The 27,210-nt window shown below is 39.8% G+C and overlaps 2 protein-coding genes across 3 annotated transcripts in view; one reads left to right on the forward strand and one right to left on the reverse strand.

Moving 5' to 3' along the window:
• Positions 1-350: 350 nt before the first annotated feature.
• LOC145909398 (uncharacterized) lies at positions 351-5,196 on the reverse strand. The gene is made up of 8 exons (XM_082996789.1): positions 5,001-5,196; positions 4,751-4,866; positions 4,581-4,682; positions 1,935-2,467; positions 1,493-1,713; positions 1,125-1,239; positions 949-1,065; positions 351-573 (listed from the first exon to the last, which is right to left on the reverse strand). Exons 1-8 carry the CDS (start codon positions 5,194-5,196, stop codon positions 351-353), a joined length of 1,623 nt encoding a protein of 540 aa, XP_082852915.1.
• A 3,277-nt stretch (positions 5,197-8,473) lies between these two features.
• Positions 8,474-27,210, forward strand: part of LOC145909168 (inactive phospholipase C-like protein 1) — a 34,087-nt gene continuing 15,350 nt past the window's right edge. Inside the window, exons 1-3 of one of the 2 annotated variants that reach the window (XM_082996493.1) lie at positions 8,474-8,811; positions 9,111-9,264; positions 13,683-13,790. In XM_082996493.1, coding sequence (XP_082852619.1) covers positions 8,789-8,811; positions 9,111-9,264; positions 13,683-13,790 — 285 coding nt within the window. In that variant the 5' untranslated portion in view covers positions 8,474-8,788. Of the gene's footprint in view, positions 8,812-9,110; positions 9,265-13,682; positions 13,791-24,408; positions 25,579-27,210 lie in introns of those variants that run through there. The other variant, XM_082996491.1, reaches the window with a different exon arrangement.

Consider the following 27,210-nt stretch of genomic DNA (forward strand, 5'->3'; position numbering starts at 1 on the left):
GACTTCAAGTGTCTTCAGCTACTCTTGAAAGGGGGTTTCCCACTTACGCGATAAGGCCAACAGAGCGTTTCCGTGTTTGACAAGTGGAGCGTGAACAACAAAAATAACTTTAGTATTTGGAGCACAACGAAATGCATTCGTTCACTAAAGAGAACGTCTCCAAATACAGTACGAACTTCGGTCGCCACATAGAGCATAGAACTTGCATATGAAGTTTAAGTATTTGCCTAAAAATACAATCCCACGACAAGGTAAGCGGCGTGTCCAAGTGGAGTAGATCAATGTGTTGAACAGGGCTTTTGGCATTTTGCACTGAAGATCAGGATGCTATGAAACCTTTCAGTTGGCAATTAGGAACCAGCCGTGGTTTGGAATGGCGCCTCCGGTACGATGTAATGTGATACTTCAATGAGTAAATGCGTGTGGGTCCGCAGGAGCGTCACCTGTTTCACCGTGGTGTTGAGGCTAGTAAGCCCGTCCATGAACATAGAATTACGCGTCTTTTTGAGAAGTTTATGCCGCTGTGTGTTAAGAGGATTTAACTGGTCGTGCCGGTGTCGGATCATTTTGTACCTGAAAAGAAGTGTTTGACACTAAATTTACAAACAAATGTTGTTCATGAATTCTCAGAGGATTATCTCAAGTACAAAAATTAAGGTGTAAAGAATACTCCATCGTTTCATGTACAAAAAATATTTAATCTGATTCAATGATATACGATTTAGGAAATACATTGAAAAATTGTATTTGTGGGGCAATACGTTATATGTAACGTATCACAAACTGGTTATTAATACAAAATATTCTTTTCATTTGTGCCTCACCAACAAACATGCCTTTTTGCATCTATTGCTTTTAATTATCATAAAGGCTCGAACTTCGATTCAATGCTAAAAAAATCTTCATTTTTAAGGCTATGAATTTGAATGATTAACAAAGGTACTTTACCTTCCTATTTCGAAACTGGGCCGAAGACGGCGAAATCCCAAATATCTGATTCTAAGATTCATGTCGTCATCTTCACCTCCCCATCCCCAGTACTCGTTCGAATATCCGTTCACCGCCCTGAAATTTGTGTCATTTGGATTAGAAACCGCAAAGTGAAAAATGAACAGTTTCACTACCGGAATTGCCATTCGTTAAACGACACCGCTCCGCCCACAGTAACGCCCACCTTTCTGCTTGCGGTGTAATTGAACTTTGACACCAATGGTGAAAGGTGCATAACGTGCCGCATTCCTAAAAAGGCGATACGGCGCGATCATTAATAATATGTAATTGGTCCTGCAAGCATATTTAGTGCAAGATCAAGAATAGTATAGCATCTTAAACCAATCTTTGCCTTGTAACACTGAAACCCAGTCATTTGTATGAAGCCTCCACGTACCATGGTGATTTCCGGGTTTTTTATGCAGTAGCAAACAAGAGGATAGCACAACGATTTTAGCACATGGAACCCCACAAACATATTGGAAAATACACAGATGAATACCTGAACATTTGTATATGTTTGCTGCGTTCTCCGGAATCATATCCACGTCATGGAAAATAAAACAATGAAATATTCCTTTCTGGTTTTCGGTTATCCATTTGAATGCCGTGTTCATCAGTTGCCCCTTGTTAAATACCCCATCTCCATTTTGTTCGGCAACGAATACGTTGAACTCGATCTGCTGCTTAATTAAAGTTTCCAGCGTGTAGAAGAGCCAAAACCTGTTAAGGGCTTGTCTTAAAATAGCGTGTAGCACAGTAGCCTACAAAGTGCAAATTTCAAAATTGTAAAGAGTTAACAATAGCGTAGCAAACCTGTCGAATATTGCTACAGAACGAAGTTACAAGTGTAACGAAGAATCCATGAGAGTTAAAAGTAAAAAACATCTTTTTTACCTTTTCGTTGCAAAAAGGCTTCCGAGCAAAAAATATGCTGCACTAACCTCAGATGAGCGTCCCTGTCTCGGTATGGAATAATTACAGCAACTGAATATCTTGGTCGACAAAACTTGGGCCCTGGGTGGTGACCACCAATTTTAAGCTGGGGGTATTTTTTGCCGATCTGTCGCATTGTTGGTGGCGGTTCGTCCAAATTAAGGGCAATGTTATCTTTTAAATATCTAAATATATCTATAAGACAAGGTCTAGATTCGTAGTTGAGCGTGGTCGTGGAAGCAGGGGTAGTCATTGTTGTAGCCCACTGCTCATCAGGCTTCTCCACCTCTTTAATACACTTTGACAAAGTTTCATTTAGGTATTGAATGAACTTTGGGTTGGAGTTAGCGCTGCGTAAGCTGCCTTCGACCTTGGACATAAATGACCGGTTTGCTTGTAATTTAAAAATACAATCCATGTCGAGATTGTTGGTTCGTGGAGAGATGACTGAAACCAAAAATGGTATATAGGATGGAGCAGCTGGCACTTCATTATGAAAAATATGCAAAAGTCCAATTTTAGATCCAAGAAGAGTTCCCAGCTGAATTAAGATATAGATAACTAAGCACCCAGATATAATACCAAGTAGCGCTTGGTTTGATGAGCTTCGTTTCTTCAAGGAGTTTTTGGAAATAGTTGTACGGATTCTAAGGCAGATACGTTTCTTTAAACTTCGCATATCTAAAAACTAAAAATAGCATACCAAACAGTAGCTTAGTTTGCAAAGAACAAAAACAATGAAAGAATGCAAAAAGATGGGTTTGTGATATCACAATGACACAATCATAGAAATAGTAAAAATAATTTTGATTTTTTTTGTTTTATCCCCGTGACAATCTTTTTGTTTAAACAAAATTAAAACTTTAAAATTAAAAAAATGCAGTGATGATTACTTTACAAGAATCTGATTTGACATTTTCGAGTAATCATGTTAATATCCGTTTGCGAAATAGCGCTAAGCGTCAGTATTAAGCTAGGGATAACGTAATGTCTGCTGTGGTAAAAGTACTGCTAATTATTGCAACGTAACTTCATTTCCGACAAATTTTTATGTAGTGCTTGTGCAGCGGGAAATAGTTTGTGCTTGATATGAAAAAGGGTTTAACCTTGTATACATTGGTACTGATCAGCACCCTAGCTCTAGAAATAGAACCCCTTTTAAATATTTAATACCATCTCATAATGTTTGTTGTAATATTTATGTGGGAGTGTTACTTTGAACACGTTTAAGAGTTTTTATGTGAGTGAACCAAGTACACTTTTGTGTGTAAGATATGTGTTTACACTGTGTATAAAGGGGCAGGTATATTTTCTGATTATTTTATAAACTTACTTTTGGTGTCCAGAGTTGCACAATTGGCTATTGGACATCACATTTACTTCATCATTACTCAAAATGGTGCAACTCTAACATGGATGGTCCATTATTTGTGATATGCTGTAGGCCTACCCTAATTGTTACATTGGATGTATTTTAAAAGTTGTTAAATTATGTGAAAGCAAGTTATGACAGATTTACAGTTCTTGGATATATGTGATGCACAGCTAAAATATTTTGAGGCTGTTGAATCATCTTGACCGATTTGTTTCTTTGTTTTATAGGGGACACTTTTCAAAATTAAATTTTTTTAAAGGTTAGGTTAGGAAACTGTGGCTTATTGATGTTTGTTTGCAGCTAGTGTATGGAAAGTGTGACCTTTCATGATTAGGGAAATTTACTGATGTTATAACATGAGTCAGATCATAAGGTGTTTGCACTTTGTTATATGCAGAAGGCCAGCATTACCTTAGTAGGTCAAACTGAAAAAGAATACACATGGGAAATAATCTTTGTTATCCATCATGTTGTTAGATGTATTGTGTATTTTCACAATGATTTGGCATACTTTGGTACTGGCATGAATTACAAACAGAACTAAATTAAACAAAACGCCAAATAAAGTAGCGTGGGGTTTTTGGTTCATGGCATGACTGATTACTGGTATAGAATTATTGAACACTATACATTATTTAGTATATATATTGTTTTTCCAAAACTGTCATTGCAATGGCATAGACAGATACAATTTTGCAGTTGGATATAGCTTGTGACTTTACCATGGGACCTTATGGAATGTCACTAACACAGGTTATAACTGTCAAAATGTCAGTTACAGCTTGTAAATGACAGTTCCTGGTCTATTTTCTTTATGTGTATTGATTTAATGAGACCTGTGTGTTTTTTATGACACGAATATCCTTTTGCAGTTTACTCAGTGTAGTTGGTACGTGTGTTTCAGAAGAAGCTTACTTATATGATCTATTTTAAACAAAGTCTATTAGGCAAGATTGATGCCTATACTCTTTTTAGGCGGCAGACAACAAAAATAATTTTGAAAGATTTGGCTTGACTATAAGCCATCTGCAAGGTATAGTTATGAGGTGCAATGCTTGTGAGGCTGATTATACAGTTGGCAAAACCATGTAGAAAACATTCGAACAATATGTGTTATTTTGTTGTAAGCAATAGAATTAAGTGATATAAAAATTGTTTAACTTATTATGATCATGTATAAGTCACAACAAAACTTGTCTGAAATGGTGTATGAAAAGTGTTTTTGGATTCTGTCCACAATGAAAATGTAAATCAGTGTAGTACATGTAAGTAATTGTACTGTGTCACAGTGGTGCCTATCACCTTCCTCTAAGTCAGCATGTGGAACAGAAGCCAAGGCTTGTGTGCCTAAGCAAGTTTTTTGTTGGTTTCTGCAAAATATCTGGTATAACAGCTCATATGAGTATTAAGAACTTAGTGTTTTATGTGTATATGCTTTGGTACACTTACTTCAACACACACATTGTGTGAACGTTTTTCAATATAAAACTTTTTGAGAAAGTTTTTGGGCATTTTTTCCATGCTGTTGTTTTGTCCAAACATGTCTTCATGACTAAAGGAAGTCTCTGACATGCAATGTGCATAATTTGTCTCTGTATCACGTTTATGAAAGAACACGTTTTAACTTGAGGTTATGTGGCTTGTACTTTATGTTGTAAACTACCCGAAGCGATTCCCTAGCATGGCAAATATCGCTGACTGCCTTGTGGTATTGTCAGTCGAGCCATCACTGTAATCACCGGTTTCACCAGCGAAATTGCCCATCGGCTGCCTCTGTACTCCAACGGCATGCCTTTACGGACGAGCGAACAAGGTAAGGACGATATGCCGAGACCGTTAAGGTTCTGTTCGGTTGGAGCAGTGCTTATTTCCTGTTTGAGTGACACCTCCTCCATGGCTACTACCAATAATATCCCCTCGCAAAAGGTTTGCTGTCATTTTGACAACGCAGTTTTTCTTGGAATAACAAACAGAGCTACAGAAATGCGGTCATTCGTGTATTTCCAGGCAAACAGCACTTAAGAGAAAGCTAAAGAAACGTGGTGATATTTTCGTGGTTTAAAAATGCACAAAAACGGTGTGACAGCGAAGCAATTCCGGTAGTTGGTATGTAAATGTTGAAGACATTGCTTTTCACGATAAATGTTAAAACATGTGGTGAAACCATTTCGACAACGTGGCAGAACACGAGTGCAAGCGGTTCTTTCGGCGTTGCTGCAGTGCCAATCCAACTCCTACTCCAAACCAGTGACGTAGCCATCACCTTGGAGGGGGGCAAAGATTTAATGGGTTTAGTTTTTTATTAAAAAAATAGTCACATTTCGGACATTTAGTAAAACCGAAACATGAAACCTTTAACTTGGAAATTTGGGAGGGTAAATGGGCCCTTTGTCCCCTTCCTGGTGACGCCAATGCTCTGAACTTTTGTACGAGTAACGTGACGTCCGACAGCATTGACCGACCGCGAGCTTTATGGCAATTCGTCTTATGAAGAAAATGAGCGCAGTGAGAGGGGGGGACACCAATCGCTTAATGCGATAATGACCGTGTTCCGCTCTGTGCTATAACAACTGAGCACCTGCGCTGCGCGATGAGTTTTTGATATTAATCTTTATGCGCCGAACTTTAATTGAACAGCCTCACTAGTAGAATGTGACCAACGTATGCTTCCATTGGACACAGTACGCGACGCTATTATTTTTGGGTAACTTTACCAGTTTCCCTATGGTAATTAATCCAAAAATGCTTTTTATGTTTGAATGATTAATACATGCCTTATGTGTAAGTATTGAAATTAGTGCTGACTTAGAAAAGAGTTGCGTTTGTTTAGCTTTGTGTGTTGTGACCCAACGCATGTCAAGACACCGACTCCAGTTGTTACACATTTGCTGTGTAGTTCCTGTTATTGCTTGATGAAACCCCCTTTTCAGTCGAAACTTGCTTGCGGTATAGAAACATATGCGCGGTGCAAAATGCGGAACACTGTTTCACGCTGGAGCGAATGCCATAAGCCACCTGCAACAATAGGCACTCCTCTTACAGGACGTGATGCTGGACAATGTGTGTAGGCGTCGTATATAGAGTCTTTATCGTGGCGTTTCCAGCAAGAATCCCAACTTTTTTATTTGTCCTTTCCAGTCAACACCTGGAACCCGTAAAGTTCGAAGGGTCGTGCCGTGTATTTGCCTTTCGCAGGGTTACTCATTAACCCCCTTTATTTTGCGTTGTCAAATTTTCGTCTGGCGCAACGGAGATGTATGAATTGTTCAACACGTCAGACAAATAGTCTGTGGCGTCACTTTCTAACACAGCAGGAGCCGTAAAGCAAACACATGCAGCGGGTGATGCTGTTGGTTCGATGGCAGTTTGAACTATTAAACACTCTTTGTCAATGTGCATTTTGTCACATTCAGTTACCAGCGTTGTGAATATCGCATATGGCAAAGTGATGTTTTGACCCACGATTAGATGGATGATGTATGAAAGGACAATATCTTTCACAGAAAAATACTGACGCAAACTTTTGCTATAACTGATGTGCTTCGTTTGGACGTTTTCGTTTGTAACATCTTTAAACATGCAGCAAAATTCGTGTTTGTGGAAATCTAGATTAAAGACTTGAGAAAAAATTCGGTGAAAAAGAAAGATTCGACGATGAAAGGCCATCAAAAAACCCTTGCGACGAAACTAGATTTTGATAAAGATCGGCTTAGATTTGCCGATATTGCAAGTAATATACTTACTGTGCTCACGATATTGTATAGGACGAAAATTTCAAGATCGTTTTAAAAAGATTCGCCTAACTTATTATTAATATCCCCCTTGCCAAGTTTAACGCGTAGGTAAGATCAATTGGGTGCGATGCGTCATTCCAGGACTCTTCAATACATTTTCTATCTTCGGGCATGCGCGAAAGATCACTAGACCGTATTCAAGAACGCCTGGAAATTCAAAATATTTGCCTCAGGTTCGTTTGAGGGCTTTGAAGGGTTTCCACCGTTGTTTGTCTGTTCAACAACGCCAAGAACACTGGATGTACCTGAAATGTAGCTCGTGAAGAATGCGTTGTGCGACTTGATTTTCTGCAGGGGTCTGGAATGTCCCCACATCAAATTAAAATATGGTTTCTCGATAATAAGCACTAAAATCTTGCGAAGTGTTTGTTGCAACTAATATATTTCGTTGGCAAGATAATATGTAGAAATATAAACTACGCTTATGAACTGTTTTACGGATTCCCCTTGAAAATTGTTCAAGTAATGAACTCCTTTCAAGCACAAATTTACATTCCACACACCCTTGTACATGGTCAAAATAATGGAGGGACAGAGCTGTTATTCCTTATCTTCGTATTCTTCTTGGGATGCCAAACAATTGGTTGCTTAAAGCAAAGGCTCTAGCTTTATCTCTGTTGGTCACATTCGATGTCTAAATTTGCTGCATTTTAGATTAGAAAATCAATATGTGTCTTGGATGGAAAATTTGTGTTGTAAGCCGTCTAGGTTTGCGACGGAAATCGTGTTTCCGTTTATTGGGCATGAAAGCTTTTCCTTCGGTGCTTTTGCAGGCTACAACATTCAATGTTTTGTAGACCGAGTTACACATGTGTTTTGCTATTCAGTGTATTCAATAAACGATAAAGCGAGTGATGTTTAAATACATATCATATGAATCTCGGTAAACAATTGACAGAACATTGTTGTCTGCTGCAGCATAACTGGTTGTTATAATTGAGTTTAATGAGATCATAATACCGTTTTTACGTCAGCTATTATCATTTAACTGGTTCAGAAATTTGTAATTAACTTGATATATCGTAGTTTGCTTACTAGTGATGTGATAAGCAATTATATAACTGCTGCTTTCAGCTGTAGATATTGGTTTTGGGTGCTACCAGTTCAACTAGCTGTTGTTAGGGTTATCCTTGTGGCAAAGTCAATTTATTTATGTGTAGCTGAAACCAATTTTGTTATCAAAACCATGTATACATGTCTTAAATGAAGAGTCAGTCGTGTTTCAAGCTCAGAAAATCGATTGTACGACATTCATTTCAAATACCGTTAATACATCAACAAATTGTTAAATTAAGTTGTAATTTAAGACAGTTGTAAATTAAGTTGACACCTTAAGAATGAAAGAGGCACGTAATACATTTCTATGGCAAATATCAGCTTCTCCTAGGATAACACTCTATAGCCAAAACAAGCACGCACATCCTCAAGATTTACACAATGCACAATACGACTTGTTTGTAATTTCATCATCCGATTTTGCTTTCACGCAGATGAATTCGGCCACATAGCACATAAATTAGTAACTCTTGTTTGTTGGGACACGGCAATGCTTTCAGCTTGTGCAGCCTGCAACAAGGAATACAACAACCGACCTGCGACCCGAAGTCTCCTCGTTCGCTGTGCTTGTAAATGAAGCAACAACGACCAATTACGTCATCGCTGTCGTTTGAGTCTCACCAATTCTGCTGAGAGCATGAATAAGAAAACCACATCGGGGTAAGCTAATCGGCAGTTGATTTATAGGCACTGCTGGGTGGTGAACTTTAATTACGCTTGGCAACGCCTCGCTACGCAAAAATGTCATATCGCTCAACACTAATTGCTTCGGGTTTTCAATTTGTGGTTTAGCGAACTGCGTTATGATTGTGGTCCCACTAACGTCAAAGGCAATATTCCAGCCTTTTGGGTCACTGTGTAAGGATCTTTCCACGACAGTCATATATGATTCTTGTTCAAAACTGTTATATTCTGTCGCAACTTTTTCGATCCATCAAAAATCACTTATTTCTGTGCAGAGGCAAAACGCCACCCCCTGCCCCCCGTCCAACAAAATCATCCGACTCCCTTTCCGATATGGCAACAATTCCAGAGTTGGCTGACGATTCTGCTCAGGGCGGCGGTGACATCGATCATTCGCTTCCTCAAACGGACAAAGCCTTTTCCAGCGCGGTAAGTCGCTTACACTTTTAAGTTCTGATGGATGGATATGTTGTGTAGAATAGGTTGAATATAGGTACAGCGTACCCTTCGAATGAACGGTGACATTCAGATTGGAAATTCTTTTGTTGTTTTATTACATTGTTGAGTGCCAATTTTTTGATACTGTTTTGATCGAGATGTTGGTCATGGTAAGTAATAGTTCTCAACTTCCATGCAATTACTGTGTTATGTAGAACCTGGATTGTTTTAAAACCACTCATTGCTATTTGGGTTACTGAGTTTATTCGAAAACAAAGGTTTTCCACCTCAAAACATATTTTAGACTTTTCTTGATAAAAAGTTTGCATGTTGTGGTAAAGAAATGGATATTTTCTACAAATCCAATTGATTCTAGCAGGAATTAATCCAATGTATCCGAATAAAATCGAATTTTTTTAGAAAATAAATCTTTAGTGGTTCATGTGGTTGTGTATGTGTGTGTGTTTATCAAACATCTTTTGAAATTATAGAGAAATTGCACAATCCTCACTTAGAAACAAATGTTGCCCTTAAAAGATATTGATTTGTAAGTGGTGCACAAACGTGCCGCTCCCTTCAGTCAGTTGGAAATAATTAAAAAGATTTATGACCTAGTCTTGTGGTGCGGTGAAATCCTTTGAAATTGCCTGAGATTTAAAGTGAATGGAAATTATTTATTGTCGAATTAAACGTGTACCCATCGACCTGTTGCGCCAAGAGTGGGACAGCAGTTTGTCGTGTTTGGTTAGATTGGCACCAGCACACTCCAACGTTGTATTGGTAAACAGTATTACTAGAGAATTGAAGCTGGATCAAGTTTGAATACATTGATGCAGGTTAGAAGATAAGTTGGGTTTCTTGTCAGTCATTGTTGGTTAAAACTCTCTTTGGTTGTGTTCGTGAACCCCAGTGATATGTTTAGTGTTTATGCAATGATGTAGGCTGGCAATATAATGTGTGGTTGTTCGACTGGCGGCCCAGGTCGTGGCGCTCCACTCGTATTGCATTCGATGGTTTACGAACAAAAATGTTAAAAAAGCACTGCACTATTGGTTATAATTTTCAGTAAAAACGAAATGGTTTTCAACAAAACTATTTAAATCTGCAGTAATTACAATGTTTATAACTGCTATGCCAGGTTATACAATTATTAAGTATGTTGCTCCGGTGTAATATACAAACCCAAGGCCGAAGAAGTAACTTCATTTCAGGATGAGTTTGCGGCTCCTGGGATGTGCCTTCATCTTATATCAATAACAAAAGTGTTTGCCGTGGTCGCTGTTAATGTTAGAGGCTTTTACAAGAAGAATGAGCAGATTAACACGTCTAGTGGTTTGTACCTTGTAAGGACGAACAGTCACGGGCATGTATAACATCATAGCATGCAGGGGACTTCCTGAATCTATGCAGTCTGCAGAAGTTAGCAACCTTTGACGTGTACATTTTGATGCATGCATTAAGATACTACGGTAATCACAAATACTTAACTGACAGTTTGGTAAGATTTTAAATTGAATAGTACTTGGATGCTTGGCAGCATCCTACACGTATCACGTGCTCTTGTCTTTCGGATGCCAAACTGAAACCGTCGCTTTCATGTGGTTTGCCAGATAAACACGCGCACAGTTGAGATGTGACTGTTGGTGTATGGTTTTAGTGACTTGGATATTATTTAGTTACACAAAACGATAAAATAAATACTTCTGAAGACACACAAAGACGATAGGCATTAGTTTAACAATCTCCTATTGGGGCTTTTTGGGTAAATAATTGAATCACATTAGTCATTTTGGGGTGTATCTTTAGTATTTTATTGAAACCAAACTGGTTTTCCGTCGATGTTTTTTGTCGTATTTTCTCCTGTTCGAACAATGCCCACGCTGTAATGCTTATTCAAAGGCAATCGAGATTATGCAAAATCATGTATTCAGGGTTGCCATACAGTACTTATTTCTACAATTTGACCTTATATGTGACAGGGCGTCTTTAGGCAATTTTTAGCTGTTTTAGTCCCATGCGTCGTTATTTTAAATATAGTTTGGCTCCAACAACGTTGAATGCTAATATTTTTCGTTTTTTTTGTCAACAAAATGTGTTTGGCATTCTCACGCCACGACTAAAAAAGGTCATCCTGTTTAAATATCTGTAAGTTGTAGCACGTTTAAAGGTAAATCGCATTCCTATGTCCTATTTGGTTTCACATTGATGGCAACTATGTACATATCTATCATTTCCCCAACGTTTAAATAACAAATACTATGTTTTCTTGCGAAGAAAAACGGAACGCTGTCGATAGTCTGCTAGGTTTGATGTTTATCGTTAGGTCTGTTTGTTCGCTTTCTCTGAAAACCTTCACCTGTTGGTGTTCGGGCGGGAAAGGCGACCCCGCAACGCCTAACAGATCTGTGTTGTTGGCCATTAACGCCTATTATTTACGTGGATGCGAAGCTGAGTGCAGCAGCACAGCTATACAATTATGTTTCACGTCATTTCAAATTTCATACAAAATTTTAGGACTTTGTATCGCGTGAGGTTTGGCTTCTGTACTTTTTTATGTTTGGTTTTATTAAAGCGAAACACCTTAGTTTTTTTTAGAGTTTTAAATTTCGCGTTATTTTATAATACTTTGTTTCAAATTTGAACTTGTGTGTTAATTGATTGGATCAGGGCGAATTCACATTCATTATGTATGGTAGAGGTCTTAGTGGCACCATTTACTTGCCAAGGCGTTGAGTGTTTGTATTGCAATTTCGCGATAAGCCAAGTTTATTGTGCCAGTCTTCAGGGTGATCACTCGTACCTATTCATTCTTTCTAGCTAAAAAACCTTTAAAGAAAAATTCTGTTGCTTTTGATTCTATCTCATGGCATCAACATATATCAATAGTATCAGTTTTAGTTTAATTTTCGAGGTTTTTCCGTGCACAAAGTCCTTTAGAAATGGTTATTTACACTTATGTCGTTTGAAACAAGGCGCGCAAAAATATCCTGAAAAGATAAGTAATTATAAATGCCGGCAATTTGATAGGAATCTAACCTTCTTTGATGCTGTGTTTCAAATATGTGATTACAAACACCGTTATTCGAAGTAGATCACCTACAGAGTAGTATCGTCGTTTGGTTCGTGTGTGCGCATTTGCATGCTGCAGCAAGTGTAGCTTGTTTGGCTGAACTGCGATGCAAAATGTAATTGGAAAAGCTGTTTGTGAAATACAGGTCGTTACAAATTGAATGAATTTGCATTTCGATGCGTTTTTAATGTTGCAACGTTTGCAGCTGTGACCAAGAGCGGGCGGTTTTCTCTTGAGAGGAAAGAGAAAAAATAATGAGAAACACCGACAAATTACGTACAGTGCGCATGCATTGACCGCCAAATTTAAACCTTGGATTACATCCTACTCAATAGTGTGGCATGGTGTTTAAAGTAAATTGGAAAAATTTATTGGTATTCGTGTGAAATAATGGCTATGACCTTTTTGGCTACATTTATACGCGCTTTATTGCCATTGTCATAAATATTGCGCCGCGCGCGCTATTCAGGATATAAATGCGAGGTTTTCTCGCGTGTAAATGTTGAACTTCGCGCCCTTTACCTCAATGATGTTTTGAAGGTCTGATGAGTTTATTACAATTATCAGGTCTTGTTCATCAACGCCAGGATATCGATTCATATCGTTAAAAAACCCTGTTTAACTTTCCCAACTGATTGACTTGGCTACATTTATTCACTGTCATGATAAAATCTTGTTAAAGCCCCATGTTCTCTTACCGTTTTTGATTTCGTGTGTTCTCAACACAACGTATTGAGTACGTTCCGATTGTGTCCGTGTTCAGCGTGGTTTTCGCTCATCCGTTACAAAACTTGGACATTTATGAAGAAATTTATGTCTAAGAGATGTACCTTAGACCAGTGGGTCACGAGGCATGTTACCATATCTTAAATGGGTGTACCCCCCGAAAAACGTCATTAACAGTAGGTTGCGAGCTACACAATTTGGGAACGACCGCCTTAAATATCTTAGTCGTAGTTCTGGCGTTTTATAATGAACTGCAGACAGTGCCACTGTTTCTACCTGGTAGGTCTCAGTAGTGCAGCTATTGCGTGACTTATAACGATCTTAAATAGCCGACAAGATTTGTTGACTCCATTGCTTTATACGCAGTGTTTGTTGTTGTAAAGCTTGCACAGAAATTTCTTTTGGGCATTCTGCTGTTTTGTTGTTCCTTGCGCATTTTGTTCATATCATCTTATTATTTGAAGATTATCTCCTTATTTTGCATCATAACATACTAGCTCCCGTCGAGCCATATAGTTATTGCAATTTGTAGAGAAGCTCCCTGTAGGTTGCCGAGCTCTGGCATCGCAAATTTAATGAATTTGATTTAAACGCAAGATTAATTATTTTACAGGTAAACAGTCCTACTTCTCCCCCCGCTGTTTTTCCGCAAATTCCTGTGACTCCAGATGGCACAGTTCCTCCTACCCAGCCCACCGGAAGGAGACGAAGCATTATCAAGGTAGCGTTTGTTTTTGTGTTCATAATGTGGTGCGTAGCTGTGTGCCAAGTTCAAGCAATGGCTTTCCCGGAATTCAGTTGATTCTATACATAGAAAGAGTGAAAGGGGTTTAGACTTCCAAATTCAGAAAAAAGTTTGTGTCATCTGCAAGGAAAGTAGGGTGAGAGTAAAGATAAGTGAAAAGAAAGAAAAGCACATGACGATTGCGCAAGCTTGTTGTGCGCTTGTATGCGCGAAAGTCTGATGGAACGAAGTTGCTTCTCCTGCGCACAAAAATAACTATGCATTAGCAAAGCCAGAATAAAAGGTGTTACGTATGTGTCACCTTAAACATGACTGCAAAATCATTTTTCTGTATCACAGTGCTGCGATCAAAAATACCCATGACCGTTTTGGACAAGGAAAATGACCAGGCCGAAAATATTTTAGTCTCTACCACCACATTTAAATATATGGAAAGAGACGGATATGTCATACTGATGTCTTTATCGTGGAGACGTACGAAGCGTTTCTTTCGTGGAATCTGACTACCAGTAGGGGAAAAAACTTAACATTACAGTGCGTGTATCAAAACCGTGCTCGGTAGGTTTATTGGGCGTTGTCGCATAACGCACCTTGAAATTCTTCGAGGCGTTGAGCCCTGGCCCTAAACTGCCTCAGTCTAGGATTACGTCACACACCTCGTGGGCTGATCGCTTACTCAGTTCAACCAAACTCGTCCGGAAACTGCTATGTAGCAGAACGGACATTCAACAAGTCGTGTTTTAAGCGTAGGAAGTGTCACCATGGGGACAACATAACCGGTTTTACGTACTACGTCATTTATTTCTTTTCGTGTTTGTCTACTTAGTTAGGGTATCTTAAAACACATTCCCCCACAAATCAGATGCTCACCTTAATGTGAAAATACAGTAGTCTTGTTCTCAGAGGAAGTTAAAAGGCACGTGTCAGTTGCGCTTGAAGCTTGTACCCTCGGTAAGCGACAAATTTACAACAGTTTGCTTGAAAACTTAGGAGTGATCTACTGTTTCTACCCCTCGTTATGCTTCAAAAACAGTTTGTGTCGCTTTTGGTTCTGGTTCACTGCCTGCGTGGAAGCCGGGCGACGACCTCTCTTATGTAAATATGTTCTTAGTTTTTGTACTGGTGTTCTGTAACGTAGCCGGAATTAGGGTGGAAGCCAAAAGTTATTGGCTTGAAACATTTCTTAACTGAACACACACACAAAAAAACAATTAGTCGTGTTTATTTTTATTAAATATTCAATTGGAAAATGTATATTTTAAAAACACAAACTTACAAATATCTTTGTCGTTGAAATTTGGAAGGGCTCTTGTCCCTTTCTGCCCTCTGTCGACAGTGGTGCTAGTATCACGAGTATCGAAGGCGTGGGTATGTTTAAACCTGACTTGTCAAGCCCTTGTGTGGTTTCTTTCCTTCTGGTGCTGACCCAATTTTTTTAGCTCTTTTTACAAACCAGCAAACGACCATGACTTAATTGCCATGGGATTTGAATTGTGTGCTCACCATATTATAGTATATATCCAAGCAAGTTTGAACAGGGATTTGGAAGCAGACTTCAAGGATCGATTGTCGCAGGCTTTTAATCTTTGCGTCAAAATCAACGAACAGCGATGCGACGTACTCGAACAATTAATTCCATCGATCGACGAACGGCTCTAACACAATTAAAATTGAATTCTAAACTTATCCATCGTCGCAGAGAAGAAACGTTTTGACTGCGAGAAATCGCCGAAGGTCGTGAGGTTGCGATGGGAATAGAAAAAAGTCTATTGTGTGCAATGCATTGTCAGTACCAGGATTTAAAGTGCTTTTTACATGCTGTTTGTCTGTGTTTTTTTTCTGATGCACAATCGGTGATCGTTTTATTCTTCGCAACTTCATAGTTGTGCAAATGGATGATATTCTACAAACGAACGTGTTGTGTGATGTCTGAAATAGCCTTTTCCTGTTCAAAGACACGTTTCTGTATCATTTTTCTTTGCTGGCTGGTGAAATTCTTATTGAGACTTATTTGATTCGTGCTATTTGGACCACGGCAAAGATATTAACAATTGATTTGGTACTTCGTGGCCGATATATGAAACTTGGAAAACCCTAGTCTATGGTTTCTTTTTCATCTGCTTCTGGGTTTTTTGTTTCAATAAAAAATGTCTGACAAATGTCCGAAATGGCAGTAAAAATTCAGCATTCCTGTATGATAGTTTGGAAACTTACGTTATCACGGTCTTTCGTATTCGGCTCTTGTGTTCGTTTCGTATTCAAGTCACAACCGCACGTTGGCGCTATTGAGTTACTTTTACGGTCTATCATTTTTGACCGACTGGACCGGATCCAAAGTAGTTTTCCCAAACGTACGACTACGGGCACCACTAATGTTTAAAACTTCTAAAGGTTTGTAATTTTCTGGCTCGTATGTATTTGACAGGCATTAAAGTTTACTACTGGGCCAAACAAACCTTCAAGGAATATGAGTTGTTTTAGGAGATACTTATACCATAACTTGAGTGTGAGTTTGCTATACTATAACTTGAGTGTGAGTTTGCTATACCATAACTCGAGTGTGAGTTTGCTATACTATAACTTGAGTGTGAGTTTGCTATACCATAACTTGAGTGTGAGTTTGCTATACCATAACTTGAGTGTGAGTTTGCTATACCATAACTTGAGTGTGAGTTTGCTATACCATAACTTGAGTGTGAGTTTGCTAAAAGTGTGCAACTGTGTACTTTGTCGTCCAATTTGCAATGGTGGCAGAGAATCCAAGTCTAAAAAAGTAGTAAATTGTGGTTTGTTTAATTTAAAGTGATCTGTTTTTAAACCTGATAGAAAAGCCTTTCAATAACAGAAGGAGTTAAATATCGATCATTTTTCACCAACCTTTTTTTCCATGCAGGCAAATGGCTGTGGTTAAACTTGCGCCGGTTGAAGTGTTTTTTTTTCGACAATTCTTGATACCTTCTCAAAACACTGCTCGAGCATTAAGTCCAGACGTTCACCTCAACGTTGCGTAAAGTCGTAATTGCTCTGAAACCTTTCTCCAGTTTCGTCGCACGGAGTCACCGCTGGTCGCCTTTTAATCGCTTGTACAAACAGAAAAGGTTTGGATGGGGGCGACCGAAATTGCGAGTAATTGGACGCGTGCCGGTAAATCGTTGCATAACGGACGACGCTGGGACCGGGAGTCGAAAGCAAATCTGAACGTCGTTACGTCCTTTCGTGGAAAGGATCTGTTTAAAATGCCTTTCGTTGTTAAAATGCCTGATCTAACTTATAAAAATCTTGGGTGAGTTACGGTAATGAATCCCTGAAAAAATCGCAAAAGGTTTAGTTTTAGGTTTACGTAACCGAATATTTCTTTCAGCTGTTGGTCACGCAAGTCCAACTTTGCCTTTATGGCACGAAAATCCACATTTGAAATCAAAATTATTATCCATGGCCATTCGTTGGCACCTTGAGAGTCTTTATGAGATCCCTAATTTAGGGGTTTATAACTGTTAATTACAGGAAGCAAACGATCCTTGATTCGTCAAATGCACACGCAAACCACTGCGTTATACCCTTATTGTTGTCCTCGTGCTTTCACAACCAAAAAGTAATATTCTGATTTAGATTGTGGTAACTTTTGGATACCGTTTTGTTGGGATGGAAGTGGACGGTTTTAACAGAACTGAAAAGTTATACTGCGGTTTTGCGTAGGATGATGCGCTGCCAACAGCGTGTAGTGCGTCGGTGCTCATACACGCTGAGAGAAAATGCCGCCGAATTGAAGCTAGTGCGTATCCGGCAATTTGCCATACTGCACTGCGAGGTCCCGGCTGTACGGGCAGAAGTCATTGCATATAGGCGGTGCGTCAGTCGTCGCCCAGCAGTACGTTTAGCTGTGGCTTGGCGTCTATGCCAGCGAACCAGCAACGTGGAATAGTGGCGAAGGAGCGGTCGTTTTGTTTATGTATTGATCGGTGCTGTGTTTGGTTACAGAGCTGAAAGGTAAAGGATTAATTTTAGAAGAGCACCGATTCACAGAGGCTGGACGCACTCTCGTTAAACACTCCGTGTGTGTCGTCCTGCCGTGGTTGTGAATAAATTTGCGCTTGCTGCTTACTTTCTGGGCTGGGCTAGACTGTTGCGAGTGCTCAGCTAAGGCAAGGAAACTTACCGGAGGTCGCTTTAATGTTTGGCACCAATTGTGGGCGGAGTGATGCAGAAGTTTTGAGTGCAAACAAATAACTATCTCTACGTTGTCTGGGTACACGACAAAAGATGGTATTGACAGTGAAGTTTGTATGAAAGCTGCAGAGAAGGATTATGTTCGTAAGCTGATTTTATGGCAATGTTTCCGCAGCGCCTCGACGTGAATTACAGTAGAAGCATTGTCACAAAATTCACCTGCTCAAAATAGATATATTGTTAGAAAACTGGCTTATTTTGACAACAAAACATGGAAGCTATTTGCAACTGAGGTACGTCGCACTGTCCAAACCTCACTTACACCTGTGACATTAACAACAGTGCGTTTGTAACTAATGCACTCGCAAACGGAGTTCCTGTTTATGTTATGCACTGGTGAATGACATACGATAAAGTTTCTGGACACCAGCAAAGCACAGAAAGTATGACTAAAGTGTGTGGGAAATTGTTTTTTGTTTTCGCGCGACATCAATTGCAAGAACCAATGTTATCTTGTTTACTTCTTCACTTACGGCTGTATTCCTTTTTTGAGCTCATTTTCTTGTAACTAAAGCATGTGTCGGTCAGATGGCAAAGTATTGTATTTTAAATATATTATGTGTAGAAACACTTACATGCATGTAACGTATTGCTTGGGTTGCTGTGGATTGACCTCTGTTCTGTGAGCTGCAGACAGTACAGGACCATGTGAACTACTAGGTACAGAGTTTTTCATTATGCGGTACTTGTTAGTCTACGTCTATCCGTTGGTTGCCCTAATACTTCTATTCTAATAATAATCTAGAAACCGACTATGCCTAAATTACTGTACTAACCCTCCAAAAAGAAACCCCTTGACTTGTGTAATGTCGTTATCTGATGTCCGGGTTTATAGTGATATGAGTTCGAGACGCGGATACACGTTTTTCTTTGCTTTGCATTGAATTATTGCCTTGCTCGGGCGGCTTGTGACGCAGATGTCTGCCGCCCGTCGCGAGAAGCTCGTCAGTCTTTTGCCGTTTTGTGAAATGACTGCAAAACAAGGCCAATCGTTGCTGAATTTGGTGGTTGTTGTCGCCGTTGTGGTAATGTAACAAGGGTAGACAGGAGGAATATGTCCTGGTTTGTTGTGGTTGTCGCGTTCAATGAACTGGTCTCAAGGCTGTAATTGGAGCAGATATTGCACAAGGCAATATAAGTAGAGTAACCCCCATAGACAGGAGTATTGACCATTCTATGACAGTAAATGAAGTTTAGGGTGCGACAATACGTATTACTATTATTATTGTTTATATACAAACTTGTTTACTTTTCCCAGTTAGTTTTATCTATCTAATAAAGTTGTAAACATGTAAAAGCGTATTTGAAAGAGCTGTCTTTTTGGAATAAAAGTTACTTAGATTTTATGTTTACCGAGATAACTGCGACGTCCAGTTTGTTCAACAATCCAAACTTTCAAAACGTTCAGGTTTGCGTCCACCTTATTCCAAATACGCTCCATTTATGTTCAAATGTAGAAAAAAGGGGTTTGAAAGTTCTTTAAGAAAGACTTCAACGCGCAAACAACATCAAAGTTGTAAGCAGGAAGGGAGATGGGGTTCGTAGGGCGCTAAGATGGACGTTAAGCTTCGTGATGCGGCAGCAAGCACATCGGCTTCCTTCCGCCCATTGGCATGGCAGCAGTGCGCGTCGCAAGTCACCTAAATAGTTTGTTTATAAATCTCATGCACGCCTGTACGGTTTGGTACAGAATAGGATACTTGGAAAATAATACATCTAATGGATACTGAGCGCAGCATTCAATACGGTATGATTGAAATCTATTGCACTGGTAATACTTATTCAGCGAATTATATTTGTCGTTAATAGACGCTCATGTATTTTTAATTCATGACAAATGCTTTCACGGTATTCGCTTGAACATAAAGTTTGAAACCGAAGTTACCACCCACTGTAAGCCCGCCGTAATATTTTTCCTCTGCTGGTGTATACGTTTGGATACGATTGGTTCTGGAAGCTGGGTAGTCTCAATTCTTGCAACTCATACACTTTTATTTTTGTGGAATATTATGTAGGCAACCGCTGCAGTTAACTTGCGTTGTAAGAGTCGAGTTTGTTCGTTGTAGGCGTTCAGCTTCCGGCATTGTCTGCATTACGTCATGTGGTGACGTCAGTGATAAAGTAATGTATGTCAACTCTAGTCGGTAACAACCATTTATTGCTTTCAGTGTTGTATAATGGGTGATGTCGTCCTTATTACATTGTCTCACAGAATATGACCTCTTCGTTAAATTACAATTTTTCGCCTATTTCCGAATTACTTTAAAACTTTTTCCTGGTGTGGTTACTGATGAAATCGTTTGTTAGCGATTATATGTTGTTGACGTCCGTGAAGATTTTCATCCCAAACTTGGTCTAATTTTTTATGCTATGGCCTTATTGGCGTTGTGATTGCGAGATGCCCCACAACTTTACAAACGTGTTAATACCGCCATAAAACTTGATCAGTCGCCCGCTTTGGTTCAGTCATGCAGTTGGTTTCGCTTGAAAGGGAATACAAGTGACGTAACGCTGCCAAGCAACCGCAGTAATTTCAATCAATCGTGCCATGCATTGTCTTGACTGGATGGATTGACCTTTGACAACTGGCTGGCATTCGTGGTAGGGAACCTCAGCCTAAAAGGCGCCCTAATGTGTCCAGTTGCTAGATTGTTCGGTAGTGGTTTATATCCAAAACGAAAAGCTTACAAGGTGGGGATTTCTTTGTCCATCGTAAATGGTACTTAATCCAAGGTTCAATGCTAATACTTTTCCTTTCGTTAGCAACATCAAAGGTCGCACTCAGTGGATTGCCCGTAACCCAAGAAATCAATATGACAAGAAGCAAAGCATGACCTACATGCAATTCGGTCATAACTTATTTTCTTCGCGTATTGATTGCTTGAAACGGACATAAAATTATAATACACAGTGTGTCGTAGGGTTTATTCGTATAAACATTCTTTCGTGGCCCAAATGTTTGTGAGTTAAACGGGAGAACATTATAGTCCATCACTATAACATACAACGCAATGAAAAAAGGGTTGGTGTTTTTATATTCAAGGATGGTCTCCTCCTGGTCTTACAGTCTGGTCTTACGGTCTTACAAATGGTTTCTAGTGGTCTTACAAAGAACTCTTTCTTCGGGTCGAAAAATATAAGATTGGTGTCGCGAAACTAAAATACCAGATGATGTTTGAAAATTGAACGTTAATTGTTTTTTATCGTCGTTGAGGTATAGGATACCCAACAATGGGTCATATTTATAAAATTAAGTGTTTTGAAGAAGGTGCAACATCCCTTGTAATTTTGATCTGGAATTAACTTCTCAACGTATTGTCATCGTTGTCGGAAATGATACAATTAGTAATGTTACAAGTTATTAACATCGTTTTATTAAGCTGAAGTTTCCACACGATATATTGCAGAGGTATTGCCATTTGCATGAAACCTATATGCGCCACTTTGTGTCGTGGAAGCTATTGCCTTGTTTGATGTAGCTTAGCGATGTTGCAGGCAGCATGCAAGTAGCGAACGAGCGAAATAGCCTCCATGTATTTATAACTGTGACGCGACCCGATTCGGAAAGAGTGCCGGACATACTAAGTTTAGATGGCTTGGTCGGTTCCCGTGCATTAGAGTGCACCAACGTGCTGTAGTGGTGCGTTTCGCTCAGCTGCTCCCCGGCTGCAATTGCACAATGTGGTCAGATAATCGTTATCTTTTCGGGGAGGCGGTTTGGCCTGTTGGTCATAGCTTAAGGAAGTATTTGTTACCAGCTAACAGCAACAGAAGAAGGGATAATCTGCAACGCTCATAGCAGCTATAGTTGGAGCGCAGAGCTAGTGAGTGGCATTTTACTGACAAGGCAAACTGTTCTCTTTGTTACGGATAAAATAAGAGCTTGCCCAATGATCTCCTTTCAGAAAGCGCCCAAGATAAAAATTTTGTTACTTGATTGACAATACCGTCAAACTCTATTGGTAAATTCTGTCACTATTAGCTATGAATTATGAATCTGACGCTCTTCTGGTGGAGAACAACAAATATACACCTTTTGTTTAAAAAAGATTGTATTTTGTATATTTGTTGTTCTCCACCAGAAGAGCGTCAGATTCATAATTCATTATGATACCTGGTGGTCAAAGCCTATTTTCAGTTTTCACTATTAGCTATTTTTATAAACTTCAATAAAATAACGTTGAATAACACAACCATCAAACAACTTTTCTCAAAAAAGTGCGGAGAAGTAACTTTTTCGCGTCATTTATGGTTGTGATAGAATACCAGCCCAAGGGTATCTTGTGGATTAAGCAGTTTTATTCTGTGACAAAGAAAACGTGAGACCTACCCACTTGCGGACGCTCTTGTTTTGGCATTTACGCGAATCGCGGCTTTTACCTCGCGCACTTTTACCAGCTTGTGTCAAGTCACGCGCCGCTGCCGATGTATTGGACAGCAATGCAAGGACGTCAAACCGTGAAGAACACAGCCGTGATAAATGTTATCAGAACCGAGTTTAGTAAGTGATGCAACGTGAAGGGTAAATGCAGGTCGTTGTAGGTTTCATGTTGTTAGAGTCTGGTCTTACCCATGTATTATGAGAGGATTGGGTACAATGTTGATGTTAATTTATAACGCTTGCAGGAAAAACGGTCGTTGAATAAAATCTTGTTGCTTATGTTTTACTGTAAGCTCTTTATTGATTTTTAAACAAGGTCATTTCTATGTATATGTGTGCTGTACATAAAAAATCGCTATGAAACTTATAATTCGGATGTGACTAGTAGAAATTGTATCGCTTTATTGGGGTAGGGTTTGCATTTATTTGGCTGCAGAACAATGGCGCGAGTTCCTAGAATTCCCAATGCTGTGATGGGAGCAAGGCGTGCGGATTATAAACTCTTTCCCTTTTCAAAGGCCCCGTCGCGTCAGCTTATTGCAAATCCGTTTCACAAGAAGATCGCATTTCAACAGGGAGAATCCCATGAGACTAATGAATAATTGCATGTGCAGTCGCTTTCCGCAAACTGGAGTTCGCATCAATGGCGACGGACCGAGATTAATATTGAACCTTCTTTGTTTATGGCGACCTTTCTTCACGACGCTTTATTTGCAGTTGCGTTCATAGGGCGCATGTTTATTGCATGGAAAGCAACCGCATCTGAGTAAAGCTTTTGAATATTGGTATATCGGCCATCTTCAGGAAACCGCCAACCATTCTGTACAAATACAATGATAGTATTGTCAACACCGATAAAGATGCAAATGTCATGGATGTTTGTCACAATAAAGGGATGTGCTCATATTAAAGGTTTAAACTATCACTTGCATTTTCTTTTCATTATTATCACAGACCCGACAGGCCCGTGGACCTTATAAAAACTTCTAAACCATTCAAAGAAAATTCGCTTTTTTATATAGTTTACCATCTTTCGCTGCAAAATGCCACAAAAGAAAATGTGCAATTATGCGATACCGTAAAGTTCACCGGCGACATAACATGTAATTGCGGGTCGCTGTCAAAACAGAAAACAAAACTTTAAACTGGAACTATACAGTTCAATTAATATTGCCAAAGTTTCTTATGTTAGCGGTGATTCGGTTCATTTACGCACACAGTTGTTTAGTTACACTTGGGTGGAGGTCAATAACACGGGTCTTAGTTTTTTGCTGCGTAATAGAAAGTTTGCGGGAGGCGTAATTTGAACGGAGAATGTTACATTAACGAATGACGTTTTCCCCGTTTTTTTTCATTCATAAATTTGGGCCAATGTGGTGTAACCAGGTATCGGGTGTGAACCTTCGTTAGATAACATTCCACTGACCACTCTGTATCCTTTTGTGACCGGTATAATCGCACTCTCCGCAAAGGGGTCAGCGTGTTCACGGTTAACCCAAGTTCATCCCCTTTTTCCAGAACCTTCTTCTTTATTGATTCTTCCCTTACCTCCCACTTCATCTATTATTTAAGGCAACGGTATAGCGCTAATTATGTACTGAGTCACGGCAGGGTCCAACTCGCTGTGTTTTTAATAACTCACCGGAATTTGTCGGCTGTTGGCTTGTAGACCAGTGCTCTCTTGCTAGGTTTGCGATTAAGTGATTTTTGATCGTGCAGGTGACAGGGTTTGGCAGTTTGTGCCTAAATTAATTAACGGTTCAGGGGCAGGGTGGGCGCTATTTATCTTATACTCGGTTGTACTCGGCTGTAAGTGAGATGTGCAGGCAGCAAGAACATAAAGTTAAGTTTAATTTTATTCTGTATAGTAAGGGATTGTTTTTGTAAGGGTTCTAGTTTTCACAAGCGGTCATATAATTCACGACCCGTTCGACTTTTTTTTACTTTACTGTCAAATGTTAATTTTTATTTGCCTTCAAAGTAAACTGCAGGTTTCTAAACGTCACAAAACCTTTAAGTGCTTTCCTACGACTTGACCTGTGACCTACGGTTTACTAATAACATTGATGTCTCGAACGTAAACCTTCATGGATTTAGGATGAGTTTTAAAGTGAAAAGTCTGCTCTGAGCAATCATTGGATTGATTACTCTGCTATGGAGCTAGATAAAATGCCTTCTTGTAAACACAAAGAATCCCCAGATAAAGACGATTCCCAGAAGGAAGACTTTGAAGTTAGTCTATCTCTTCAACGTAAAAACAAACCACCGAACTTGGACATCGCTTGTGCGAAGCCTGAAAACCAGACGATCGATGACGTTGGGAAAAACGAAAAGACCACGAACGAAACCCCACCTTTTGTTACACTCAGAAAACAGGTGGTCAGTACGCTTGGTGCTGGAGCCATGAATTCACCAGTGGTGAGAAGGTCGTCACGAATCGGGCAAATCCTTGAGATTCCGGATGTAGCTGCAGCCTTGGTCCACGATGAAGGCTATGAGATGTTGTTGCAAACTCGGAGGTGTAGTTTTGAACGAACTGGGCCAGTCAGACGACAACAGACCCCAGCGGCTACTACCGCATCGGAAAAGTTTGACTTTGATGAACCCACTGGTCCGGATGTTGATTCTGAGTCAACTTCGGGAAGTGATTCCTCGTCGCTCCAATCAACGGTCGGGGCGCAAAGCGAAACAAAAAAGCCACCGGAGGACCCGAGACCGCGTTTGCAGCATTCCAAAGTTGAACCGTCCAACGCTCAGGAGGTTTACGATCGTATTGCGGACAGCACCAGGCCTGCTGAGCTGTTTGGAAGCCCCATAGAGAAGAAAGCGCCAAGTCTTGCAGACAGGCCTCCGTCGCCTTATGTTAAAAAGCCTTCTGGCAGTTCCCTTGATGAGGAACTCACATCGGGAGATCCTGTCAGTGGGGGCGGGAAAAGAACTCTTTTATCCCGGCTGCGACGCTCTGGTTTAAACCGAAGTCCGAGTAACAACAGCTTGCAGGGTTGGGATTCTCTTGCAAGAGCGCTTGCGCGTGTTGGAGTTACGCCATCCGTTTTCGGTACCGTGGACCTGGATTCTTGTGTCCTAAATCCTGCATTAACTCCCATCCTGAAACGCAGGTCGCATCCCCAACAAAACTGGAATGCAAGAGAAAAGGTGACGTCATGGAAAACCTTTATGTCGCAACAAAAAAACGTTTTATCACTAAATAATCGTTTGGTTAAAATAAACGTAAAAATCTATCATGTAAGGTCATTGACACATAATGACCATATAATGCTTGTAGCTCGGTGAATACCTAATGCAAAACTTCAATTTATTGCTTACAATATTAGTATAAAACAAGTACCAAGTAACGTATGTTAACGACACAACAGTTCTATTTACTTGTCACCTCATAAAACATGCGTAAATTCTTTAGCCACAGGTTCTTTGCTCACGTAGTTTATGACTATGTTTGGACGTCACTATACAGAGAAACGATTACGCTTGGGCCATTTCATTATGACGCTCTTTTTAATTGCAAATATGTTTAGCCTTGGGTCAATTCAAATTTTTGCCGTGCATATTCTTGTTGTATGCACGTAAGTATAGTAGTTGGGTAAATCTTTTTTATGCAGAACATCAATGCTTTTTAATGACACCTTTGTGCAGCCAACTGCTTGCCATTCTCGAGTATTCTAGGCAATTTCAAAGTGCTGAATGCCCAAAGCACCGTTGTCTGTTCGTTGTATAGAAAGTAGATCTTTGTTCTGGAATTGGATTTTACGTTTTGGACTGCAGACTAATCTAGCTTTTTTGGTGTTGATTTTTTTATTCTTTTTTTCCGGTTCATGCAAAGGGCGTTACATGCACCACATACATGGATAACATTTTATTCAAAAACAAAACGAATTGACTACCGGATTGTAAGGTATCAAATTTGCTGACCGGCGTGGACTGGAAATCAGATATGCCACTTTAATTGCGTTATTTCTGGCGACCAGATGGTGATAAATCAATGCTCTTTTTGTTTGTGATGCCATTGCAAGCTTCGAAAGATCGTCTGGTACTCATTCTTCCGCTTGAAAGAGTCGGTTTCAGTTTTTGCACCCGGCCGTACTGAAAACGCGGTCGATAGTGCTGTGCATTTGGCTTATGATTGATTGCTGGGACTGCGCTCTTACTTGTTTTTGAACCGTAGGTATAGGGCAGGAATGCGGTTCAACACAAAGGCACGGACGTGTGTCGTGTTTTTGCAAATGGTGGCCGATGTTATTGGAAGATTAATGAGCCTTGCCCAGACGTTTTTTATGTGATTACGGTCAACGTTGTCCTGTAAATTTTCTGAGCGTTTTTAAACGCTTTAAGGCAATGGCCCAATCATTTGACTTGGTATAGCTGGAAAAAACATGAATATTTCCAACCAATACGACCTCCGGTCATAACCAGTTGCCCAATATGAGGATGTTTTCCAATCAGATTTTAAAACACCGCACTTTACTCTTCCTTCAATGACCCCCCTTTTGGCAATTGGCGTGACAGCACCGTGGGGTCACGAACAGTTTCAAGTCACAATTGCTTTGCACTGTGACGTAAGGTCGTCGATAGGGCAGAAACCTCAGGAAGAGAGCGTTGTTATTTCTTGTTTTCAGGTAAAGGTTTTGCTCTGACTGTCCAATGGCTTTTCCCTTGACCGTTTCTCTGTATATATCAACTCTGTTCTGATAGTTGCAACATCTTTTCACGGTTATGACAAAAGGCAGACTTTCTTCTGTACGTTAAAAAAATACCGTTCTGCATCGTCGG

The sequence above is a fragment of the Ascidia mentula genome, chromosome 7 (genome assembly GCF_947561715.1).
Source record: "Ascidia mentula chromosome 7, kaAscMent1.1, whole genome shotgun sequence".
Classification (NCBI taxonomy): domain Eukaryota; kingdom Metazoa; phylum Chordata; class Ascidiacea; order Phlebobranchia; family Ascidiidae; genus Ascidia; species Ascidia mentula.

Bases quoted from the DNA above. Each gene is read 5' to 3' on its own strand.
- LOC145909398 (XM_082996789.1), bottom strand. From the start codon at position 5,196: ATGGAGGAGGTGTCACTCAAACAGGAAATAAGCACTGCTCCAACCGAA. The intron at 1,066-1,124 runs GTAGTGAAACTG...CACAAATTTCAG, and splicing joins TTTAACGAATGGCAATTCCG to GGCGGTGAACGGATATTCGA. The intron at 574-948 runs GTAAAGTACCTT...ACTTCTTTTCAG, and splicing joins CCCAGTTTCGAAATAGGAAG to GTACAAAATGATCCGACACC.